Source organism: Sander vitreus, chromosome 17 (genome assembly GCF_031162955.1).
Source record: "Sander vitreus isolate 19-12246 chromosome 17, sanVit1, whole genome shotgun sequence".
In the NCBI taxonomy this organism is placed as follows: Eukaryota; Metazoa; Chordata; class Actinopteri; order Perciformes; family Percidae; genus Sander; species Sander vitreus.
In genome coordinates this window covers 20279027-20301348 of record NC_135871.1, presented here as the reverse complement: position 1 = coordinate 20301348, position 22322 = coordinate 20279027, and the positions used below count along the sequence as shown (strand labels likewise).

At 38.9% G+C, this 22322-nt stretch overlaps 2 protein-coding genes across 2 annotated transcripts; one reads left to right on the top strand and one right to left on the bottom strand.

Annotated features, from left to right (window-relative positions):
- Positions 1–2945: 2945 nt before the first annotated feature.
- LOC144532827 (scavenger receptor cysteine-rich domain-containing protein DMBT1-like) lies at positions 2946–11936 on the top strand. Its single transcript, XM_078273764.1, has 17 exons — positions 2946–2997; positions 4033–4177; positions 4288–4484; positions 4881–4973; positions 6748–6783; positions 6867–6965; positions 7121–7144; positions 7256–7282; positions 8448–8471; positions 8583–8609; positions 8886–9030; positions 9266–9471; positions 9943–10118; positions 10259–10489; positions 10572–10732; positions 11517–11761; positions 11893–11936. Exons 1-17 carry the CDS (start codon positions 2946–2948, stop codon positions 11934–11936), a joined length of 1932 nt encoding a protein of 643 aa, XP_078129890.1.
- Positions 11937–12214: 278 nt separating this feature from the next.
- On the bottom strand, positions 12215–16244 carry ikzf5 (IKAROS family zinc finger 5). Its single transcript, XM_078273319.1, has 4 exons — positions 15789–16244; positions 15468–15628; positions 14963–15136; positions 12215–14884 (listed from the first exon to the last, which is right to left on the bottom strand). Exons 2-4 carry the CDS (start codon positions 15598–15600, stop codon positions 13923–13925), a joined length of 1269 nt encoding a protein of 422 aa, XP_078129445.1. The 5' UTR covers positions 15601–15628; positions 15789–16244; the 3' UTR covers positions 12215–13922.
- Between the last annotated feature and the right edge of the window lie 6078 nt (positions 16245–22322).

Sequence of the window (22322 nt, the reverse complement as noted above, 5' to 3'; positions counted from 1 at the left end):
GTTTTATGTCAAGATCCATACAATTTTTATTTGATTTGATTCATTATAACCTTGTCTTTAAGTATTAACTTTACAGAAATTAGTTGTACTGTTTATTTTTATGAAGAAGATAACCTTCAAATTAAAAAAGAGAGGCAGTTTGACACATTTGAGACATTTAGAACATTGTTTTTTAAGAACATAATGGATTAATCCCATTAGTTATACGAGTCCAAACATTCCCCCTAATCTCTGAATAGTTTGTACATTTACTGTACTGCACAATCAAAAGGCAATTACTGCTATAAAGTCAAAGTTTGCTCTTACCGTGTGTGTCTGCTGCTGCTGAGTGAGGGGCTGAGTGAGGTGCTGGCTCCTCTGCTCCCTCACTTTAACCCGGCCAGCGGTGCTCCCACCCTGGTTACTGATTAACCAAAGCAGCATTGAGTCAGGGGCTCTGCTGTCATGACTTAGACCCCGCTTTGTACTGACGTGCTACTGCTATAGATAAAAAGGTCTGACAGAAAGGGACCACCCAATGTCCCCTCTACATGTTGACTTTAGGAGAATGATGCAAACAAATGGGAGAGAGGGACAGCCAGGCTTGTGTGTGTTTGAGAGTGACTCACTGACATGTCACCATATCGTGGAGATGTTTATCAGTGAAGAGGAAATGGTGCTCTTGATTAATCACACATGTTCTTTGAAATTTTGCTCAACTTTGGGGTGAAACAAGTATCAAGTAAACAAGTCTCAAACCCGAATCACTTAAATCTATATAAGCAAAGAGTGAGTGTCATGTTGTATAATTATTCTGCTATTATAGTTCCTGTTACTCATGTTATCCTGGCTTCATCTCTTTACATGTTCTGATATAATGTACATGAACTATTGACAATTTATATTATTTTATTCCATGTCATTAGTACAAATTTACTCTTTACTAGAAATGTATAATAACTTTCATTAAACCATGTAAACTGATATCATGAGAAATTCTGTAGACATCCCTCTGACTTGCATTTTTAACTTGAGGCTTTCAAAAGCCAGAACTAATAAAATGTGTTTTAAATTCAAATGTAAAGGATTAAACAATGCAATGTCTCATCCTCAATTGTAGATTTAGGGAGATAACAAATTCAACGCTTACTTAGAAAAGAGCGAATATTTTGTGTAGGCAGGAAAACAAGCTTATTAAGCCATGTGGAGCTCATATATTTACCATTAAAGGGCAACATCCGTGACCTCATTGAGGAAAATCCTTCACACACACCTGATTCAACAGGACAGGGTACACTCGATTTTCTCATCAGAAAGAGAAACATCATGCTATGTTAAGTGTTTTACAACCCTGGTTTTATCTTTTATAAACATTATTACAGTAATAAAAATTCATAACGGGAAGTTAAGAGTCTGTACAGTAAAAATGAATGACTTTATATAATACTGACAGTTAGACCGATTCATATCCAAAATCACTCATCTAACTGGTAACAATGTACAACCTAACATCAACAAACATTTTTGTCAATGATCACATTTGGTTTTCAAAGAGTTGTGACAATGGTATTTGCTAAGGCAGCACATATCATAAATAATATACTTAAATAAAATATGCTATCCTAGATGCCAGTAATAGTAAGAGACATTGAGTGCATTTTGAAGAGTAAACATCATTAATACTTACTGAAGTATATAACCACAAATACACAAAAATACAAATGTAAATAAGATATTTAAAAATCTAATATATAGTATATATCATTTATATTGTCATGTTTAATTAGATTCTTAAACAATCCAACCTATAAAACATTTACACTATGTATTTAAATGTTTATTTGCCAACAAATGGTAATACAAAGATTTTAAACATCTTGCCTTTCAGCATGCCTCTTGGATGGGAATGTTATTAGTTTTGCAGGTACTGTATTTAGTCATAAACCAAAGTATTACAGACAGTACAATTAAAACTTTTGACCTGATGATGGCGCCAGATGAAAGGTCAGGGGATCCTCAAAGTTACAATTCACACTGAGGGGGGTATGAATGTCTGTACTTAATTTCATCGCAATACATCTGGAAGTTGTGAACATATTTTATTGAAAACCACAATGTTAACCTGATGGTGGTGCAAGATTAAAAGACGTGAGGGGATCAGTCACCAAAGTTAGTAGGATTTATCCTCTGGGCACCATAAATGTTAAAAAGTTCATGGTAATCAATCCAACAGTTGTTCAAGTCTTTCAGTCTGGACCAATGTGGCTTTAATGTAAAAAATTAAATATTATGTAATTTTGACATTTTTACTGCTGATAACCACGACATTATTTGGCGAGACGTGTGAAGATTGTGTGGATCAGCAAAAAAAAAAAAAAGGATGCATTTCTTTAATCATTAAAAGCATGAATTAATCTGATTTATATGGTATGTGTGCATGTTTACAAGACAACCATAAGCAACTGTATTGTGAGTTTTTTATTTGGAATTCTCCAGGATTTAAAACACATGAAACTGCATCCGTTTTTTTACCTTTGAAAATAAAAATGTACAAATATTTGATGGTCACACTGTTTACTTTAAAAGCAATGCAACTGTGCAGCAGGTTTCGTGTGGTCAGTCACAATAACTGTAGCAGATGTCAGTTACACATGTAACATCATTACAGTGGATGTTTTATTATCTGCTCATTTGCAAGTTCCCAAAAAACCCCTCATTACGTTCTATGTATGTCTTAAGCAAATACCTTAAAACACATCCTGAAGCTATGAAGGTGAACAATCTTTGTGTACACTTTATTATAGTTAACCAAGTGTGTTTTTTCTCATGCATAATGATTAATGAGTAATGCGTCACTGTTACTGTTGGTGGCTTTAGAAACCTAATGGGTGCTACATCAAAGTGTCTGGCTATATAAGCTGCCATGTTCAGCATCTGAAGCAGGTTTGAAGGTGAACAAATTCGCCATGTGGACTCTCTTGGTTCTTTGTAGTGTGATCGCCTCACATAGAGTGCAAGGTATTGTCTACTTTTTTCTTATTGTTATGTTTGTCTCTTTGTTTTTTTTCCATTACAGGCTTTTGACAACATTTTTGGCTGTTGTTACCTGTGCTGACTAAGTTTGTCTCATAATACATCAGGTGCTGGTCGCTTTCAAACAACTGAGGAAATGAATCCAACAACAGATTCTCCAGGTACAAAACCACTAAATATAAAGAATAACGTAACCATGGTTTAATGTTAATTGTCCTGCATATATCAAACATGTTGTTTGCCTTACCCTGTCTCTATCTGAATGGCTTGATTGATGTGTTTCAATCAGTTTCAGCTAAATCAGAGCCATTTACTAAGTGTATAGAAAGATATGAATAACTAATGTGTCTTTGATCTGAGGCCCATAATGTGGTGATACTTGCCTTTAAGTGTTTAAATCTCTGTCTTTCTATTTACTGTGTGTTTGTGTGTGTGTGTGTGTGTGTGTGTGTGTGTGTGTGTGTGTGTGTGTGTGTGTGTGTGTGTTTTTAAATCCATCAGATGAGGCAACGTATGCAGATGGTGTAACGGATTCTGCTGTAGCAGGTAAAATAAGTAACCCATAAATAAGGAGCATGTTCTGGTTTTTATCTAATTAATATCTATATTCTTCCACTGGTTACATGTTATACAGAGGCTGCACCATTTAATTGAGAGGCACAGTGTTGATGTATTTTTGCAATTGACTACAAACTGTAAGCATGACTGTCACAGAATCATTGTGAACGGTTTAGTTTTCAGTAACGATAATCAAACTTAAAGACCCAATGAGTCATTTTTTGACTAAATATATTCTAGGTATTTTATTTGTATATAATTGAAAGCATTGACATGTAGATTACAAATAAGCACCTGTCAGAAATCAAAATATAATCGTAAAATGTTCTGTATCATACAAAAATGTAATTATTTATTACTGAATTTCTCACTTGAATGATTGCATTCTTTTTGTTTTAAGTTGGCCATTCATTTGTTATTTTTCAGTCATTTCTTTTTTTCATAATCCGTGTGTTTCTTCAGGTATACGCTGTGGTAGCCAGTTTCATGGCAGCAGGGGCACTTTTTACAGCCCCAACTATCCAGGCCCATACCCGCCCAACGTAGACTGTATTTGGAACATCACACCAGGCAGTCGAATCGTACAGCTGGACTTCCCTATTGTAAAGTAAGTGTATGCTCTGCATATGCAGGAGGCTCTGTGATCATTAACTACTGTTGCTGTATTGTCTATAGCTCTAAATTCAAACTTCTGTTCTTCCTTTGTCCTTATCACAGCATTGAGTATCACTCAACCTGTGGTTATGATGCCATTTACGTCTATGATGGTCCCAGTATCAGTTACAGGCTTCTGGGGAAAGTGTGTGGCACGACCAATACCACCTTCCACTCCACTGGTACTTCTTTGACTGTGCGCTTCAAGAGTGATAGTATTGTTAGCAGCCCAGGTTTTCGTGCGGACTTCCAAGTTGTGGGTAAGTAACAATGGTTAAGACCAAGATGTTTATGTATTTTATAAAAAATATGCTATTTCCCCATTTTAATGATATCTAGGATTTCAATAGGCCTTTTTCACAGCCTACATTTTAACTTGTCATAGTAGGAAAAGCACAGATGTGAATAATTTAATGATGGTTCCGTCTGTCCTATTCAAGTGTCCCAGTAGGAGTGCCAGCACAATGTGAGGACCCTGAAACCAAAGTAGTAAATGGAATTCAGTCATTATTTAAACCTGTGATTTTCCAACTGTGACATGTCAAAATGTTGATTATAGGGCCTAAAACACCAACAAAGTATCATTACATTATGTAGAGAGCTACCAAAACTGCATGTTTTCAGTGATGGGAATTGTTTTTCTTGTCCTCCTGCAGCTGGAGGTTCCTGCAGATACAACTGTGGCTACCAGGTTGGAAACTGCTCTTGCTCTTCAAGCTGTGGAGGGAACTGTTGTCCAGACTATGAAGGTAAGCAGTGGTGGAAAGTAACTAAGTGCATTTACTCAAATACTGAATTTAAGTACATTTTTAAAGGGACTTGTACTTTATCTCAGTATTTTCTATTGATTGCTACTTTATACTTCTACTCTACTACATCTTTTTGACTTGTTACTTTTCAGATCAAGATTTGACATCAAACAACATATGATAAATTTATAAAAAAATAATGCATTGTTAAAGATTAAATGAGTCAATCTCAACCTTTTTGGCTTACACAACAGCAGTGTCTGGTTGGTGCCTCTTGTCATGTTTCAGATGTCTATGAGTTGTTGACCAACTTTTCACATGGTTTAATTTGAATACCTGTTTAAACAAAGAGGTATAGAATAAGAAAGTTTAAACAATTCACAAAAAATCTAAGATTGGAGAAATGTTCAATATATATATATATATATATATAAAAACAAAAACATCTGCTTTTTATCCCTCAGATTTACAATGTGGCCCATAGTGGTTGGGAACCACTGGACTATATCACTTTTAAGTAGTAGCTAAAACTAGTTACACCTCAACCAGTAAAATGCTGCAATAATGTAATATATGACAATAAATTGTTTTATTTTAAATACTTGAAGTGCATTTTACTGGTAATACCTGTGAACCTTTTTTTTTTTTTTAAAAGGATTATGAATGCAGGACTTTTACTTATAACAGTATTTTTTACATTGTTAGATTGGTACTTTTACTTAAATGAAATATTTTACTAAATAAGTAAATACTTCTTCCACCACTGGGGTTAAGACCAGGATGTAGCAGTAAAATGCTCTTTGTTAGAATAAAAATATAGGAGTTCATTTATATATATTAACCAATCTAATCTCTCTTTTTTTTTTACAGATTACTGTTTATCCACGTCTGAACCAACAGTAACCGGTAATTTTATTCTCTCTCAGTAAAAGTTCCATTAAAGAAAAACATACATTTTTGTTTGAAGTAATCTTGCTATAAAGTAAATGTTGTCTCTCAGCTCAGCCCTCATGTCTTTACAACTGCGGCTGGGACCTGGGAAGCTGTTCCTGCACAAGCTCTTGTCAATACTATGGCAACTGTTGCCATGACTACCGCTGTAAGTGCCAAGTCAAACAAATCAACAGTGTTAACAACCTATGCAGCCCTCCCGTGCTGGAAAAATCCGTCTGTCAAATTCCTCTGTAATTCTGTGCTGAAAATTACACAGAATGAACCTGTTTGTTTAAAACTGCAAAACAAACACGAGGTGTATTATAATGTATTATAATGTATTATGCAACAAGGATTCAACTTCATTTCTCTCTCTCCTTATATAGATTACTGCCCAACAACTACTCACAGTCCTCCCTCCACAGGTATAAAAACCCTTTAAGCTACAATTTACCCTGAAGTACTTGATATGTAATAATTATTATATACTGTAATGTCAACCTGTGCCTCACAGCTCGGCCCTCGTGTTATAACAACTGCGGTGGGCACATGGGAAGCTGCTCCTGCTCAAGCTCTTGTCAATACTATGGCAACTGTTGCTATGACTACTACTGTAAGTGCCAAATCTAACAAGTCAACAGCATTAACAGGTTCTGCATCCCTCTCCTTGCTGAAGGAATCAGTCTGTCAAATTCCTCAGTGCCTGTCAGTGCATGGTGGGATACTATGTTTTTATTCACATTTGCAGAATACACAGCAGGTGTGTCATAATATTTGTCTTACACAGTAAGAAGAGGTGTAAATATTGTAATCACTTAATTCTCTTATTTCTGTCATGTAGCTACCTGCCTGTCAACCACTACCAGTCCAACCACAGGTATACAAACCTTTCAACAATGTGAAAGAATAAAACATATAATCAATTACTGAAATGTTTTGACACTCTCCCGTGTCTCTCAGCTCAGCCCTCATGCCGTTACAACTGCGGCAGGCACATGGGAAGCTGCTCCTGCTCAAGCTCTTGTCAATACAATGGCAACTGTTGTTATGACTACTACTGTAAGTATCATATCCCCCAAGCTCAGTAGAGAAGCCGTTGCACACTACATGGCATGGACATATTTGTTCACAGTTTGAGAATAAACCAAAGGCCATCAGTAATTAGAGGTGTAAACAATTGTAATAATTTTATTCTCCTCTCTTTTTACATGTAGCTTACTGCCCCTCACCCACCACAGGTATGAAAACCTCTCAACAACCTTGAGCATATGGGAATAAACCCGCCTATCATTTATTCTGCTAGTAGGGAAGATAACTGAAATGTTTTAACACTCTCCCGTGTCTCTCAGCTCAGCCCTCATGTCGTTACAACTGTGGTAGGCACATGGGAAGCTGCTCCTGCTCAAGCTCCTGTCAATACAATGGCAACTGTTGTTATGACTACTACTGTAAGTATCATGTCCCCCAAGCTCAGTAGAGAAGCCGCTGCACACTACGATCTACCGATTCTACCGAAAAGCATCTTGCATCACACTGAAATGCTGAAATCAACACTGCAATATTATTCCTCATCCAGTACATTCATAAAGGAATAAACTGAATTATTATCCTCAGCTTCTGTAAAAAATTGACAGTATTGTGATGCAAACTGGCCTCTTTTCCTCTTAATATGATGTGTTTCCTATTGAAACAGAATGTTGGAGCAGGACACACTGTGGGAGATCTTTCTGAACTCTATACAAAAGATTCAAGACTCATAGTTTTCTAGACATTTAAAGTGTTCATGTCATGCGGATCTTTAATGTCACCTCAGTTTGTGTTGTCCGAGCAAGTTGAGAGGCAAATGTGTTAATGACTCTTCTTTAAAATGAGTTAAAATAAATAGGTAAAAATAGTTGTGTAACAAAGAAAAAGGACAGCTAAAGAGAGAAGTTAAAACCCTGGCTTCTTCCTCCGCACATCTGGCCAATCCCTGCCTAAAGTGGGTGTAAATGATGGATTGTCAATTTTAGGAAAAATGGTCAGAAACAGCCCTTCCCAAATTCTGATGTCGGAAAGGGGAAGGGGGTTTCCACAGGTATTCGTCCATCCGACAAGCAGTTCTGATGGAGTATACGTATATGTCCTTTTACCTCACTGCCAATATAGCCCCGACTGAAACAATTTCCTGTAACTCAACAACAACAAAACAGAGATTCTTATTGGTGCTGAAAGTCTGAGGAGCAGGAGACAATATCCGCATTTAGCCTGCCTGTCTCTACAAAGTACCGCACAGGCCAGAAACCTGACATACTCTCTCCACTTACAAAATGTATCTAAAGTAAGAGGCTTTCTATCACAGCCAGATGTAGAAAGTCAGATCAATTTTAAATCATTTAGACTATTGCTATGCCCTCTTTACTGGTTTATTTAAAACATCTGCTGACCACATGGACATGGACATATTTTTTATTCACAGTTGCAGAATAAACAAAAGTTGTATCAGTAATTATAGGTGTAAACAATTGTAATGACTTTATTCTCCTCTCTTTTTTCATGTAGCTTACTGCCCCTCACCCACCACAGGTATGAAAACCTCTCAATAACCTTGAGTATATGGGAAGACACCGCCCTGTCATTCATTCTGCTAGCAGGAAAGATTACTGCAATGTCTCACTACTCTCCCGTGTCTCTCAGCTCAGCCCTCATGTCGTTACAACTGTGGTAGGCACATGGGAAGCTGCTCCTGCTCAAGCTCCTGTCAATACAATGGCAACTGTTGCTATGACTTCTACTGTAAGCATTGTGTCATTCAAATCACAGCACACTTTGATCACAGTTTCCACCGAAAAAGTGATACTGAAACTGTTTTTTTTTTTTCAAACAGCCTACTGTCCAGTCACAACTAACATGCCAGCCACAGGTAGGATCCTCAGTGTGCAACATGAACCTGCTCCAAATATATTTCACTCCAGTGACAGTTATGTTGTCCACCTTTAGTAAAACCCTGTGGAGGTTCTCTGTTTGGCTCTGGCACCTTCTCCAGCCCGAACCACCCCAACTACTACCACGACAATGCCTACTGTGTCTGGCAGCTCAGGGCTCCGTATGACCAAAGAATCTTCCTGGCATTCACCTACCTTCAGTGAGTGAACAATAACCACATTTTTGGAGATCATTCTTATACATTAGCAGCATTATGCTACTATATGAATTACAAATGGAGAAATTATGTGAAGACAGAAATTACATACAGATCTCAAGAATATTATTAACTAACTAAATTAGGCTCTAAATTGATAATTACACACTGGAACAATTTCATGAGTTTTGCTTCAATAAGTCAATTATAGCTTTTTATTATCTTTTTATAAAAACAGATTGGAGAACTGCTGCTCCTGTGACTATATTTCCATCTACGATGGGCCGTCTGTTAGCTCACGGTATCTGGGGAAAGTGTGCAACAACAGTCTGAGTTCTTTCTACTCCACTTCCAACTACTTGACTGTGCTCTTCCGGACTGATGGTTCTGTGGTTGGCCGAGGGTTCAAGGCTGACTTCATAACCTCTCTGCCACCAAGCTCAGGTAGAATTATGGTAGACATCTAGTTTTGATTTTGTTATTATGTGTGTAAAATGTTTCTTTTGGACTGACATAGCTCATGTCAAAATATGACAATATTTTAGCATGTATGTTGTATATTGTATATGTATGTTATAGTTCATTCTGACGGGGACATGAATGTCAGAACCAAATTTCATTTCAATTCATCCGATAGATGTCAAGGCATTTTATTCAAAACCACAAATGTCAACCTCATGGTGGCGCAACAGGAAAATGCAGGGGATCACCACAGTCAGTAGGCTTCATCTTCTGGGGATCATGAACGTCTGTAAAAACTGTCATGTTAATCCTTTAAATAGCTGTAGAGATATTTCAGTCTGGATCAAAGTGGTGGACAGACCAACTAACCAACCAACCAAATGACGGACCCTAAAATCACACCGCTAGAAAACGTTGACACTGTTGTAAATATCTTGTAAACACCTTTGTCAGGTCGAGTGGACTGTTCCTCAGACAACATGATCATTGTGATCGAGAGGACTTACCTGAACTCTCTCGGATACGACGGCCACAGTCTGTACCTGAATGACCCGCACTGCAGACCCCAGGTTTCCACATATCAGGTGGTCTTCAACTTCCCCATTAACAATTGTGGCAACATTCGAAAGGTACACAACCCATCACCTTCTGGAAAACATTAACAATATACAGTAGGCCTACTTTCTGATAATTCTTCCACAAATTACTTTGACGGTAAGAATAGAGAGAGTGTGACTATTTATTTTCCGATATATTCTACCTTGAACAGTTTGAGAATGGCAGAGTTGTGTACTCCAACACCCTCCGTGCCTACACCTCCAGCTCCGGTGAGATCACACGCCAGTCTCACTTTAAGATGAACGTGGGCTGTCGAATGGAGCAGGACTCAGTGGCCCAGATCATGTATGTTGTCCAACATCGTGATAACAGCAGCATTATAGGCACAGGCAGATTCAATACCAGCATGGATTTCTACACATCAAGCAGCTTCTATCACAAGGTGTGTCCACAGGTGTTTGTACAGAAAGTCCCTATTGTAAATACGTACACACCATGCTGACGTTTTTATATCACACTCTCAGGTTACTCAAGTTCCATACGAGGTGACACTCAACCAGAACTTGTATGTCCAAGTGGGCCTGAGGAGGGGTGACAGCTCCCTGGTTCTCTTTCTTGACACCTGTGTGACCTCACCATCACCCCATGATTTCCAGACCAGACCTTACTACCTGGTCCGCAATGGGTAAGATGAGAGTGTGCCTTGTTTGTCACTTTTTTAGGCACTATATTTTATACTTCTACTTTACTACATTAGACTATACTTTTTATTCCAGTACATTTATTTTAAAGCTACAGTCACTAGTTCCTTTACAGATTAAGATTTTACATTTAAACACATATACTAATTATAATAATTTCCCCCTGGGATTATTAAAGTATTTCTGATTCTGATACGGTAAGTGAATACATTGCAAAAAAAAGACCTTTTAAAAGCTTGTCAGGTTTGACATGTCAATGAGTTGTTAGCTGTTCCACCATAGAGATATCTCCTCTGCAAAATCCCCTCAAAAAATACAATATAAATATGTGTAGCAGAACTTTTTTTCACCAAGCCCAGTAATCATCTCACGACCCGTATAGATTTATCTGGTGACTCTTCCGAGAAGGCCAGACCCTAACATTGCACTGGACTAAACTACCCAACTTTTGAAGTAGTTCAAACTTGACCAGCTACAATAGTAAAATGCTACTTATGCATTGATGCATGAGTATTAACATTATGATAAAACGTAATTTTTCAGCAGAACAAGTATTTTTGGTACTTTACTGAAGGAGAATTTTAAATGTAGGACTTTACTAATGGAGTATTTTTCCATTGTAGTATTGGTACTTTTACTTAAGTAAAGAAACCAAATATTAAAAAACAAAATACTTGGCGATTACAGGACCTTGCTCTTCTGTTGCTCTTCCTCACATATTTATAGTACTAGTTTAGTCAAATAACACTGTCTCTGTTTCACCTTTAGCTGTCCCGTGGACAACACCTACGGGAGCTACAGCACTGGCACCCAAGCCTATGCCCGTTTCACATTTAAGGCCTTCCAGTTCCTGCGAGCCACAGAGTCAGTGTACATCCAGTGCAAGGTCCTGATATGCCAAGCCTCTGACTACAATTCCCGCTGCCGTCGTGGCTGCAACAAACGTGCGGCCAGAGACTTGGGGTCAGAACACGACAGTCAAACTTTGGTCCTGGGTCCCATCAAACTCAAAGGTCTGTAGCCATTTGTACTTGGTTTTGATACCAGTAGTGGATCAATTAAAGATTAATATTAGATTAGCAATAAAAAAAAAGGTGTTGTAATCTCAAGAAAACATTACAATAAAACTTTTTCTCTTTTCCAGACCCTGAGAAAAAGGAAGAGACTCATAAACAGGACAAGGCTTAACTTGATTCTGCAATGAGCTGTTTCAATCCTCGAAACTAATCGTTACAGCTCATTCTGTTCATTGTGACACTAAATTGTATGCACTATTTTTCTCTTGATCACCTAATTACCTGATTAAAAGCATCATCAAAAGACAATCTGTTTGTATAATTCATTGTATCACAGCCTTAAATGAACATTACATATTAACACCCCATAATATTTATATAACTGTTATTGATTTCTGCTCTTGACTACAAAGGCGATGGAGAAAAGGAAGACAAAAGACAAAGTGCAGATCAGTTAGAAAACACTTTACTTATAAATTAGTAAGATTAATCCGTCTCACAATAAAATGATTTGCCATCCCAGAGGGAGAGTGATCGCCAACAGGCTTCAACATTCATCATTACCTATGAACCTACAGTACGACACACTGAGAGAACATAAGGCAGTCATTACTGGATGCCCCTATTACTAGTAAGCATGGATGGCGACAAGGAGGTGGTCCTAAAAACAGTAACTATGTTCTCCACGCATGTTGCTAAGCAACAGACAACAGTACCCAAGACAAAGAACAATCTTCCTAATGTAGCAGTCTTACTGCAACATGAGTTTGCTTTTTTGACACTGAACATCTATCCAACGACTCAGAATACAATACTCAGTAAATATTCAGAAAAGCACTAGGATCCATTTGATAAATGGGGAATCTCAGTGTGTGTTATCACAAAGGCTAAACTGTGGCATCCCCAGTGCTACGTGGCAATTCTGAAAAAGTATTCACATGAGACACAAGACTTGGTGATACGGTCCTAAACACGGAGATACTGGATATCAAAGTGACTTCGTACAATATCAAAACATCAGAATGTGACATGATGTATTTAAAAGGATAGGCAAAACCCAGTGATGTTACCATGATGCTGGTCAAGGAAGGGCACTGTGTGAAGGACCTTCAAAACAAGCTGACTACTTAGCCGGCTGACCGAAACACGCCTATAAAAAGTTTGACCAGGTTTTTTCTGTGGTTGCCATCCATGTAGTTTTGATTCCAACGTTTCTTAGCAGCATTCATGGAGCAGAGTTTTGGCAAAAAAAATCATGGCTTCCATAGAAAACTAAAATGGCCAAACTTTCTAAGGTTCTGGGACTATTCATTACAGTAGGTAGAGGATATTCTAATAATATCTGTTGATCTTCAAAGTAACAGTCCTCTCGATCTTGGACACATAAGAAAGTGACTATGTCAGGCACTGCAAATAAAAAGTAGTAATGCACCAAGCTGAAATAATTTCAACAAGGCTTAAGTAAGATCACTCTTGGCCAACAGTTTCACTCCTGTTTCAGTAACATCAGAGCAATCTTTACATATAGCTCCAGGAGGGTTGAGAATTTATTTAGTTTCTTCTCTTTTTGCATTTTGTATTTTTCTTAAGGGACATGCTGTTTAGCCTGATGTGAGGCCATATAAACTGTATAAAATGGTACCCATTTAATTACGCTTTAGATAGGTACAATGGAAGCCATTATTGTCAGAGTTACCTTGGTGTTGCATTTAAAAGACAGATTTAAAAAGGTTGAGCTCACATACTGAAGAGAAGCTTTGACATAGGATCACTATTACATCTTTAAGCTATGTATTTTTAAAAATTCAAAAGGCATTGTGAATTTGGTAACCTACTACATTAAATAAGGGTTATTAGTTTGGCTAAGTAGGAAAGTTGTTTTTCTAATTTATGGCAGCATGTGAATGTAACGCTCTCCTCCACCACAAATAAATTCTCAACCTGCTGAAAACACTGATCATCCCTTTATAATACACTTGAATGGGCACCTGTAATTATACAAAATGAAACCATCTAAATGTTGACATTTTATAAGTACAACTTTCAAAGGCTAGGCTACATAAAGGCCAAGTAAAAGACCAATAAATAAAAGTACTATGGAATTAATAAAACAAGGCTGTCCGTTAAAAGTTCTTTCAAAGTTTTCCTCGTTCATCCATTACTTGTGCTGGCCGCGGGCAAAGTGGCAGGCAAAGTCGTACTTGCTCTTGCACTTGTGACCGCAGATGTTGCACTGGAATGGGTTCTCGTAGCCATGGCAGCCCATGTGAATGGTGTAGAGGATGTTGTCGGGGAAGAAGATGTCACAGTGCTGGCAGTGGTGCAGCATGTGGGGGTCTTGGAGTGGGACAGACAGGCCTGGGGCCGGTGTACTGGGTTGGCTGTTAGAGATACTAGGGGTACTGGTGCGCCCACTGTGCTCGCTGCAGGGTCCCCCTCCTGGGCTGCAATTGCTGTGGGGAGGAGCCCGGGGCTCTGGGGTAATTGGGGAAGAGGAGGAGGCATGGGCCATGCTGGTGACAGCCACCGGAGCTGTGGCAGGGTGGGGCTGCTGGATGAGGAAGGGCTTCTCATCAACTATAGACTCTGCTCCTGGAGACATGGGGGGTTGAGTCTGGGCCTGGGACTCTGAAGGGAGGCTGGCCAATTGGCCTGCCAGGGTCGACAGCTGGTTAAGGGGGTTATCCATAACCATATCATGGTGATGGTGATTTTGATTTGTGGAGTGCCCGTCCTCGACTGCGTGACTCTGATTATCATACGTCTCCTGACGTAAGTGGGGAAGCTCATGGGAGAAGTCGTTCACATTGTCAGCCTTGTGCACCACCATAGAAGGAGGGCTGAAGTTGATGAGGAGTCGGCGGCCATAGCCCAGTGAGCTGGCTTTCTTCTGTAAAACACTCAGCATCTTCTTGTGGGAAAGTGAGCGAGCACCTTTCATTGGAAGAAGTTTGTGGCGTCGACGCCGATGGTGCGACAAGTTGCTACGATCACTGCAGCGAAAGGAGCAAAGCTCACACTTATAAGGCTTCTCTCCTGTGTGTGATCGCATGTGGGCCTCCAGGTGGCGCTCATAGGCCGAAGCAAATGGGCAGAGGTGACAGCGGTGAGGTTTCTCTCCTGTTTGATTGAGAAAAACAGGCTAAATAACAAAACCTTGTAAATATCATCACCTGGAAATGACCTATAAACACTTACCTGTGTGAATTCGGATGTGCTCAATGAGCCTTGCTGTGCCTCTGGTGGCATAGTTGCAGTAGCGGCACTTAAGCTTGCCGTCATAGGTCCTCTCAAAACCATCCACCAGGATCCCTGAGCTGTCCTCCAGTGACATGTCCACTGAGGGGTGATCCAGTCCATTCTGACTGCAGTCTGAATACAGGAACGTTAGCAAGACTTACACTTTACACAAAGAAAAAATGAAATGACATCACCATACAACCTCTGATTATACTTTACTATCTAAGGAAAATGATTCAGGATAGGGATATATTATTATCATAAACACTAGCTGCCTGTAGTGCATTTCTGCAAATTGTGTTTAACATCTGAAGTCAGACATCAGATAATGCTTATAGGTGCAGCTGTCAGTTTTTTGCCTAAAATTAACTATCAAATTGCACCAAATACAGGCGCCTAAAACATCTAACAGATGAATTCACATGAAAGGGTTGTAAACAGTAAATGACACATAGCTAGTTACCTGGTGGCAGTTCGTCCGCCTCCTTGACGCCGCTGACAGAGCCTGATATCATGTTGACATGTTGAGTCTGCTGGCTCAGATACTCCTGGAAATCCTTCACAAAGTCAAGCGTGTCCGGCTTTTCCTCACCCATTGAAAGAAAGTGATGCAAATGTCCTAAACTACAAAGACGTTATGACATGAAGAGCAAAGATGAATTGCCACGAAAATTAACTATATGACTAAAATATTATGAAAAGCAAACATTCAACCAACCACATTTTCAAAAAAGTATCACTACAGTCAACGTTAGATAGCTGGTTTTCAGAGATGCACACCTACCTCTTCGAAGATAACTTGTCGGTTAAATGTAACCAGTTTGTTTGGTTGAGAAAGCCGTTTTGAGGATATCCAGACACAAAGACAGGAGAATCCTGGAAATCAGTGATTGACAAGCAGGAAATCGGCGCGATCCGATGTCTGGTCGGTCGCTCCTACACACCGCTCCTCCTCGTCGTCATGTTGTTACCGAAGCTACGTACGCTACGTTAGTCAGACAGCTAACGTTAGCTTATATTAAGGAAGGCATCTTTGTCAACAACAACGCCGGTATCTGGTCGACACGGTCATTATTTAGCTAGCTACATCGTTTGTACGCGTTTAAGTAAATCCTCAAGAGTACTACTTGTTTTATTGTTTTCTTTCCGTCGAGCCACTTGCTACAATTCACACGAATGGACAACCTGTTAAATCAAAACAATAAACCAGTTGGAGGGGTGAAAGTTCACTGAGTGTGCACCAGTAAAACCCGTCCCGCCTCAAGCTCAATGTACCGCGAAGGACGGTTCCCACCAGTAATAATTCTGTATCTTTGGTCAAATACAAAGTAATACAGTTGCCCACATAGTATGAAATCGAAAAAAAACGTTATTTTTCAACATTTGTTACGTACATAATGAATTGACAACGCACATGCTTGCCATTTTTCTGTGTCTGGAGACCGAAGTTATGTTTTGATGGTCAACAAGACCTAAGAACGTGCCAGAGAGGATTTGGCTTAGGATTAGGATACAGTATATTATAAATAATGTATTGTTTACAAATACACAGGCCTATTCCAGTTTATGGCATATAGTTATGCGTCGAATGAAGGTAGGTCACTCATTTAAATGCATCATTTAAAAATAAATGTGTGAAGCAGTGCTTTCCAAACATTCACAAACAACCTTTATCCATCTAGCTACTGACCGTTATACTATCCCTAAAAGTTGCAGTGTGTTATTTGCTTTCCAATAAATATGCAACGGGTTTTTCCTGCTTGTATTGAACATTAATATTAAGACAAGAAACTTAGACTTTAAGTCTATTTAGTGCACCGTTTTAGAGTGGCACAGCCCTTATGATGAGGCCCTGCCAGTGAGTTGCTGTTAAGTATCAGCTTTTATCTGTTCAAGCAAAGGCTTATACTTGGAACTTGTTTTTTACAATGTCTTTTTTAGATAACATCTTGGGTATTAGTAGTTAAAAAACGTATACTTCCATTGTTTCATAATTTGTCCAAAAACTGTAGGCCTATCAGTATTGAAACGTACATAGAGCCTACACCTTAAATGGTGCACTTTGTCATCCAGGCACAGTGGCATTTTATTTTACATGTCGATTTGAAACGCCCATCTTTTGAGGTCAAAACTTCAGCAACACTTGAGCTGTAGTACATAGAACATCTTTATTGTAAAACCGACGCGTTTAGGCTTGTGGCCTCGAACGTGTTGGTCTTACAATTAAGTTGTTATTATAGTACAGGTGTTGCTGGAATTTTGACCTCTTTAGACTTCTTTCCCCTCTCCATGCACTTAGGAAATAGGTGAAGTTGTGCCAGAAACCCCCACTCTGCTTCAAAAACCCATCTCTTGCCACCAAGCCAATGAAGTTAACTGATAGCATATCCATTCACATCAGGGACATGACACACTTTTAGATGTACAGCTTGCAATTATGCGCAATTGGCAAATGAGGCATAACAATTGCATGACTTTCAAAAGCTATTGACTCATTCATGTTTTATCACAATCAATTATTTACCAGTAAGTGTTGGTGAAGATCGCATTGCCTCATTTGTGAGAAGATGATAAACTACCAAGTTGAGTGAGGCGACAGTATCCTTTTACTGTGTTACAACTGCTACTGTCAGAACAATAGTATTACAGCAGTAATGTCAACCTGTGAATTCTTTCCTTTGTAACATTAGTCACTTGTTTGGTGTTGAAAATGTATCCACTAATCTAAACTATATTCTTTATAGTAACTGGGCTTGTGTATTATGTGTTTGTGTGTCACTTTAGATAATTATAACTGTTTTAACATACTATTCTAACATTTTTGGACAGATATACTTGGTCCTACAAGTACACCTGCTGTTGCCTGGCCATGTGTGAGTACAGTTCAACATCTGGACACTAGATGGCGGACATGTCTCACTGGTGAAACTGGTACTTCCCATTCTACCACACTGTTCTGTACTCCACAAGACACAAAGCTAAAACATGTAGGCTGGTATTGTTCATAGGTCCTAACCTTACAGGAAAGACTTGACTCATCAAAATGACAGATGACAGATTGTGGCTATCACTGTACAGACATGTAAAGCTCAGTGTACATTCAGCTAGTGAGTCCTGTGTGTGTCAGCTGTCAGTCCCCAGGGACAGCATGTACAGGACCAGTGGAAGACATGACAGTAGACCTCAACAGCTGAACCATGACCGCAGCGAGCGGCCAATTACATCACCTTCTAACAGCCTGTCCACACTAATGTTATTTTATTGCAATTTAATTATGCTCAGGTTTCCACAGGGGCCAGATCCTGTTGAATAATTTATACACAGCCACAATGATTTGTCGGCTTGAAAAGACAAAGTGCACACTTCTGTGCTCTCATTTTTTGTTTTTAATTCCTAGAATATAAATCATTAAAACAATAATCTTATGTTGTATATCCAATTAAGCATGTCCTGCAGTTAGAACCAATGCAGCCTTTGGTTTGAAGGACAGATCATTTATTAAGCCTAAAAATACTTAAGGGGAATAATTGGTCAAACTTAATTTTGCATTAATGACATGTCCACTGCACAATATATTAAGCTGTTCTTTTAAAGGGCAGTAAGCATTTATAAATGAGCCTGAGAGTAGGCAATACTCTAATAGGGCTTACTGGGGCTGGCATTTACACCTAATAATGCTATAGTCACAATGATGGAAACTTGCATAGAAATGACTTGAAAACTGTTCTGTATATGTTAAATGGGTCACCTTTAGCCACAAATACAACTACATAATATCTAATGTAATATAAATCAAACACGCTAATACTCTATTAATATAGAGTCTATATAATAGTCTATTTTGGTACAGTTACTCATATACTTAACATTTTGTAAAGGCCTGACTTGAACTCAAAACCTTCACAAGACTAAATAATATGAGCGAGTCTGAATATACACACTAGCTCATGTAGAATGGGCTCTGGGACAACACCTGTCTTTGAGAAGGTTGCAGTGTTATCCACTTGCTCTGATTCCCATTTAAAAGGCCTGAATCAAAAGGTTCCCTTCTCCTCTTAACCGCTTGATTTACTGGCTGTTTGTGGTTTAACGCCACACAAGACAATTGGTTTGCTCCTCCTTTTCTGAAAGAAATTGGAATTTAATTAAGAGAAGGTCTTAAGCAGGTTTTAAAGACTTGGTGTCATTTGTTGGGCTTGTGTAAAAGCTGCATTAGAGATTACCATGCTGGAAAAGCTTTTTAAACTAGACAAGTGCAGCCATAGTAACGGTAGACAGGAGCCTCTTGGAGGCAGAAAGGTGAAGGGGGACTTTGACAAGATTTATTCTTCTCCGACTGAGACTGTTTCTTTCTTGAGGTCCCCCGCTCCACGAGGAGCATTTGGAAAAGAACTGAGAGGTGGGGGATAAGATAAAGGAGGTATATATTAAGCTTTTCTTTCCTCTCACCACTTAATTTCCTTGCAGGCGCGTCTTGCGCCGTTGTAATGAATGTAATTGCCGCCTTTGATGAGAATGCTATTATCTGGATCACACTTTATATGGGCAAACAAGACTGCCCCTCCTTCCATCTCCACCTCCCATTTAACTCAGCAGTGAGACCCCCCAATTATGCAGGGAACAAGTGGATTTTCATAAAGCCAGTGTGTCGCTCTTGATTGGTGAGGCTTGGAGCCGTCTACATGTGGACAAAGGATAGATTAGATGTGATATAGGCACACCAAAAACCCCATTTCCTTGATTAATTTCCTGCATGCCTCACAGAAAGGGTTCACTCTCTCCCCGCTGAATTCTATCTGTCCTTTAAAGACAAACTTTCATCTTTTGATAAATGTGGCAACTCAATGGACAGACAGACATTTTATTGACCTAAGTTTGACCACAGCTGCCTGGGCTTCAGGAGGAAATAGGAGCGAAAAAGAGAAATGTTTCACTTCAGCGTGGGAGGATGGGCTTATTTTTCTCATAAAAAGCTCAGAATCTTTGTGGTATTCCTGCATGGCCAGGATCAACTCACTTTTCATGCTGATCTTTTTGTGCTCTCATCTCATTACCTTCAAAACACACACACACACACACACACACACACACACACACACACACACACACACACACACACACACACACACACACAAACATAGGTTGTTCACCCATCCTCTTACTCGGTCTTTCACACACCCACACACAGAAGCACGCTAAACACCCATTTGATAATAGTGGCGAACAGATATGATGGGACTTTATGAGGCGATGCGCGATAAAGCTGCTGTCACCTTAGGAAGTGTAAGTGTTCTTCTGACTGCCTTATTACCGTATTAAAGCACCACTCGACGCATTCACACACACCTCAGCTTGGCTCTGACAACCCGGCGTGATTCTGTCCAATATTCCACCAGGCTGAAATATCGAGAACAATCAAATAGACTGTCACAAGTGACAAATTATACTATTACTCCTCAAAGATTGTCATCCTTGAAATGTATTCATAGCCATTTCTTCTTTATCGTTGAGTGATTATTCCTTTAAGCAAGCAATTCCCCAGTGATAAATTGGTAATCAATTCATTTCACCATTATGCTTTGAGAGTGGCTCCAAGGGATCAGCAGCATTGGTCACTCTCATTCACATGCGTATATCCAACACTAACTCATGGTGCTGTTGGTCCTGATGGATGTCTCCTGCCCAACCACCTGACTCTTAACGGTTTATACCATCAGAAACAGGTTGCCATCCGGACCCAGTCACGGGAGAGAAAGAATTGGCCAATATTTTTGACTGAAGTGGCATTTTAGCAGTATTTATTTGATGATCCTACTACCAAAACCATGGGCCACAAATAAAGAAGATGGTATGATAGCTTTTGACTGGCCAGCTAGCTCCCAACTCGAAATGAAGTGTCCAGTTGTGAGTTATTGTGGCCAAACGTCATTTGTACAGCCTGAAAAGTGGGGACATTTTTCTAGCTTGTCACTCTCTGGCTATAGCTCATTGTCCTGAATGATGCCTCTGAACGCACAGTTGCCCTAATACGAGCATTTCACTCGCACCGCAAGAGGGCTGATAATGGATTAGCCTGTCCATAGGAAGATAATATAGTACATCCACTGGCACATCTTTAAACACCAATGGGTCATAGGTAGTGTATCAAGTATCACCATGTCTGCTCACATCTAGCACTGAAACAAAAAAAGATATCTTTTTCTAGGGCTGCAGCTAACAATTATCGGTCTTGATTATTCTACTGATTATTTTCTCAATTAATTGGTCAATCACTTAATAGTTTGGTCTATGAAATCCTAGGAAATATTAAAAAAAGGTACATTATTTTCAACAATGCTTGTTTCATCCAACTAACACCCTAAAACGCAGAGATATTTAGTGTATGATCACAGTAGACATGCAGCAGATTCTGCATGTTTGGCATTTTTGCTTGAAAAATTATTAAATAATCAACTAATCTATTTTTATTTCTTTTAATTTTGCTGGTAGTCACCTAAAATATGATCGATGTAAAGTAAATTCCTGAATTAATTATATGATACAGAGGAACACTTGATTCCATTTTATCTCATTATTATCCTCTGTTTTATTGTATTCCTTTTAAGGAACTATTTATGTGCCTTTTGTATTGACTTGCCTCTCATCAATATGTACTTAATACTCAATATCTTGTGTATGTCTTATGTAGCAGTTTGAATTGATTTGTTGTTGAAAGGTGCTTTAGTGATAAATAAACTCACCTTATAGCTAGCTAGGTTTTTTGTGTGTTTTTAAATTGTAGAATAACAGCACTTTCTCCACCCCTTTATGTTCATGAAAATCTTTCAAAAAGTAGGGCTGGGTATCCAACTTCGATACATTTAGGCACTGACCAAATTGCCTCTACAGTATTGAGTAGGCATGGGCCGGTTACCGTTTTCAAGGTATACCGCGGTTTGAAAAAGTCAAGGATTCAAAACCACTAACATTTTCTGTCATACCGTTCCTAAGGTATGAGCTGGTTTTTATGAGTGGACATAAGGACAGGAAGTGCAGTTTAGAAATCTCTCTCCCTGCCAGTGTTCAGTGTGTTTAAAAATAAAATGCATTGTGTTCAATGGAAAATGTTTTTTTACCCAGACATTAAAAAAAAATATATTTTTATACCGTCAGAATCGTATACTGGCCCATGCCTAGTATTGAGTATCGACAAATGCCTTGTCATTCAATACCAATTTTGAGAGGCTTGACTACAGTGTGTGTCACATTGGTTTAAAGGTGCTGAAAAATGCATTAAAAAATTGTAGCAACGGATTTGAAAAAATTGGTATCAAAAAGT

Excerpts from the sequence above, each read along its gene's own strand:
- LOC144532827 (XM_078273764.1), top strand. The coding sequence starts at position 2,946 with ATGTGGACTCTCTTGGTTCTTTGTAGTGTGATCGCCTCACATAGAGTG. Across the intron at positions 7,145-7,255 it reads CTGCCCCTCACCCACCACAG|CTCAGCCCTCATGTCGTTAC; the intron begins GTATGAAAACCT and ends CGTGTCTCTCAG. Across the intron at positions 9,031-9,265 it reads CTGGCATTCACCTACCTTCA|ATTGGAGAACTGCTGCTCCT; the intron begins GTGAGTGAACAA and ends TTATAAAAACAG.
- ikzf5 (XM_078273319.1), bottom strand. The coding sequence starts at position 15,600 with ATGGGTGAGGAAAAGCCGGACACGCTTGACTTTGTGAAGGATTTCCAG. Across the intron at positions 15,137-15,467 it reads GGCGGACGAACTGCCACCAG|ACTGCAGTCAGAATGGACTG; the intron begins GTAACTAGCTAT and ends TCCTGTATTCAG. Across the intron at positions 14,885-14,962 it reads GCACATCCGAATTCACACAG|GAGAGAAACCTCACCGCTGT; the intron begins GTAAGTGTTTAT and ends TCAATCAAACAG.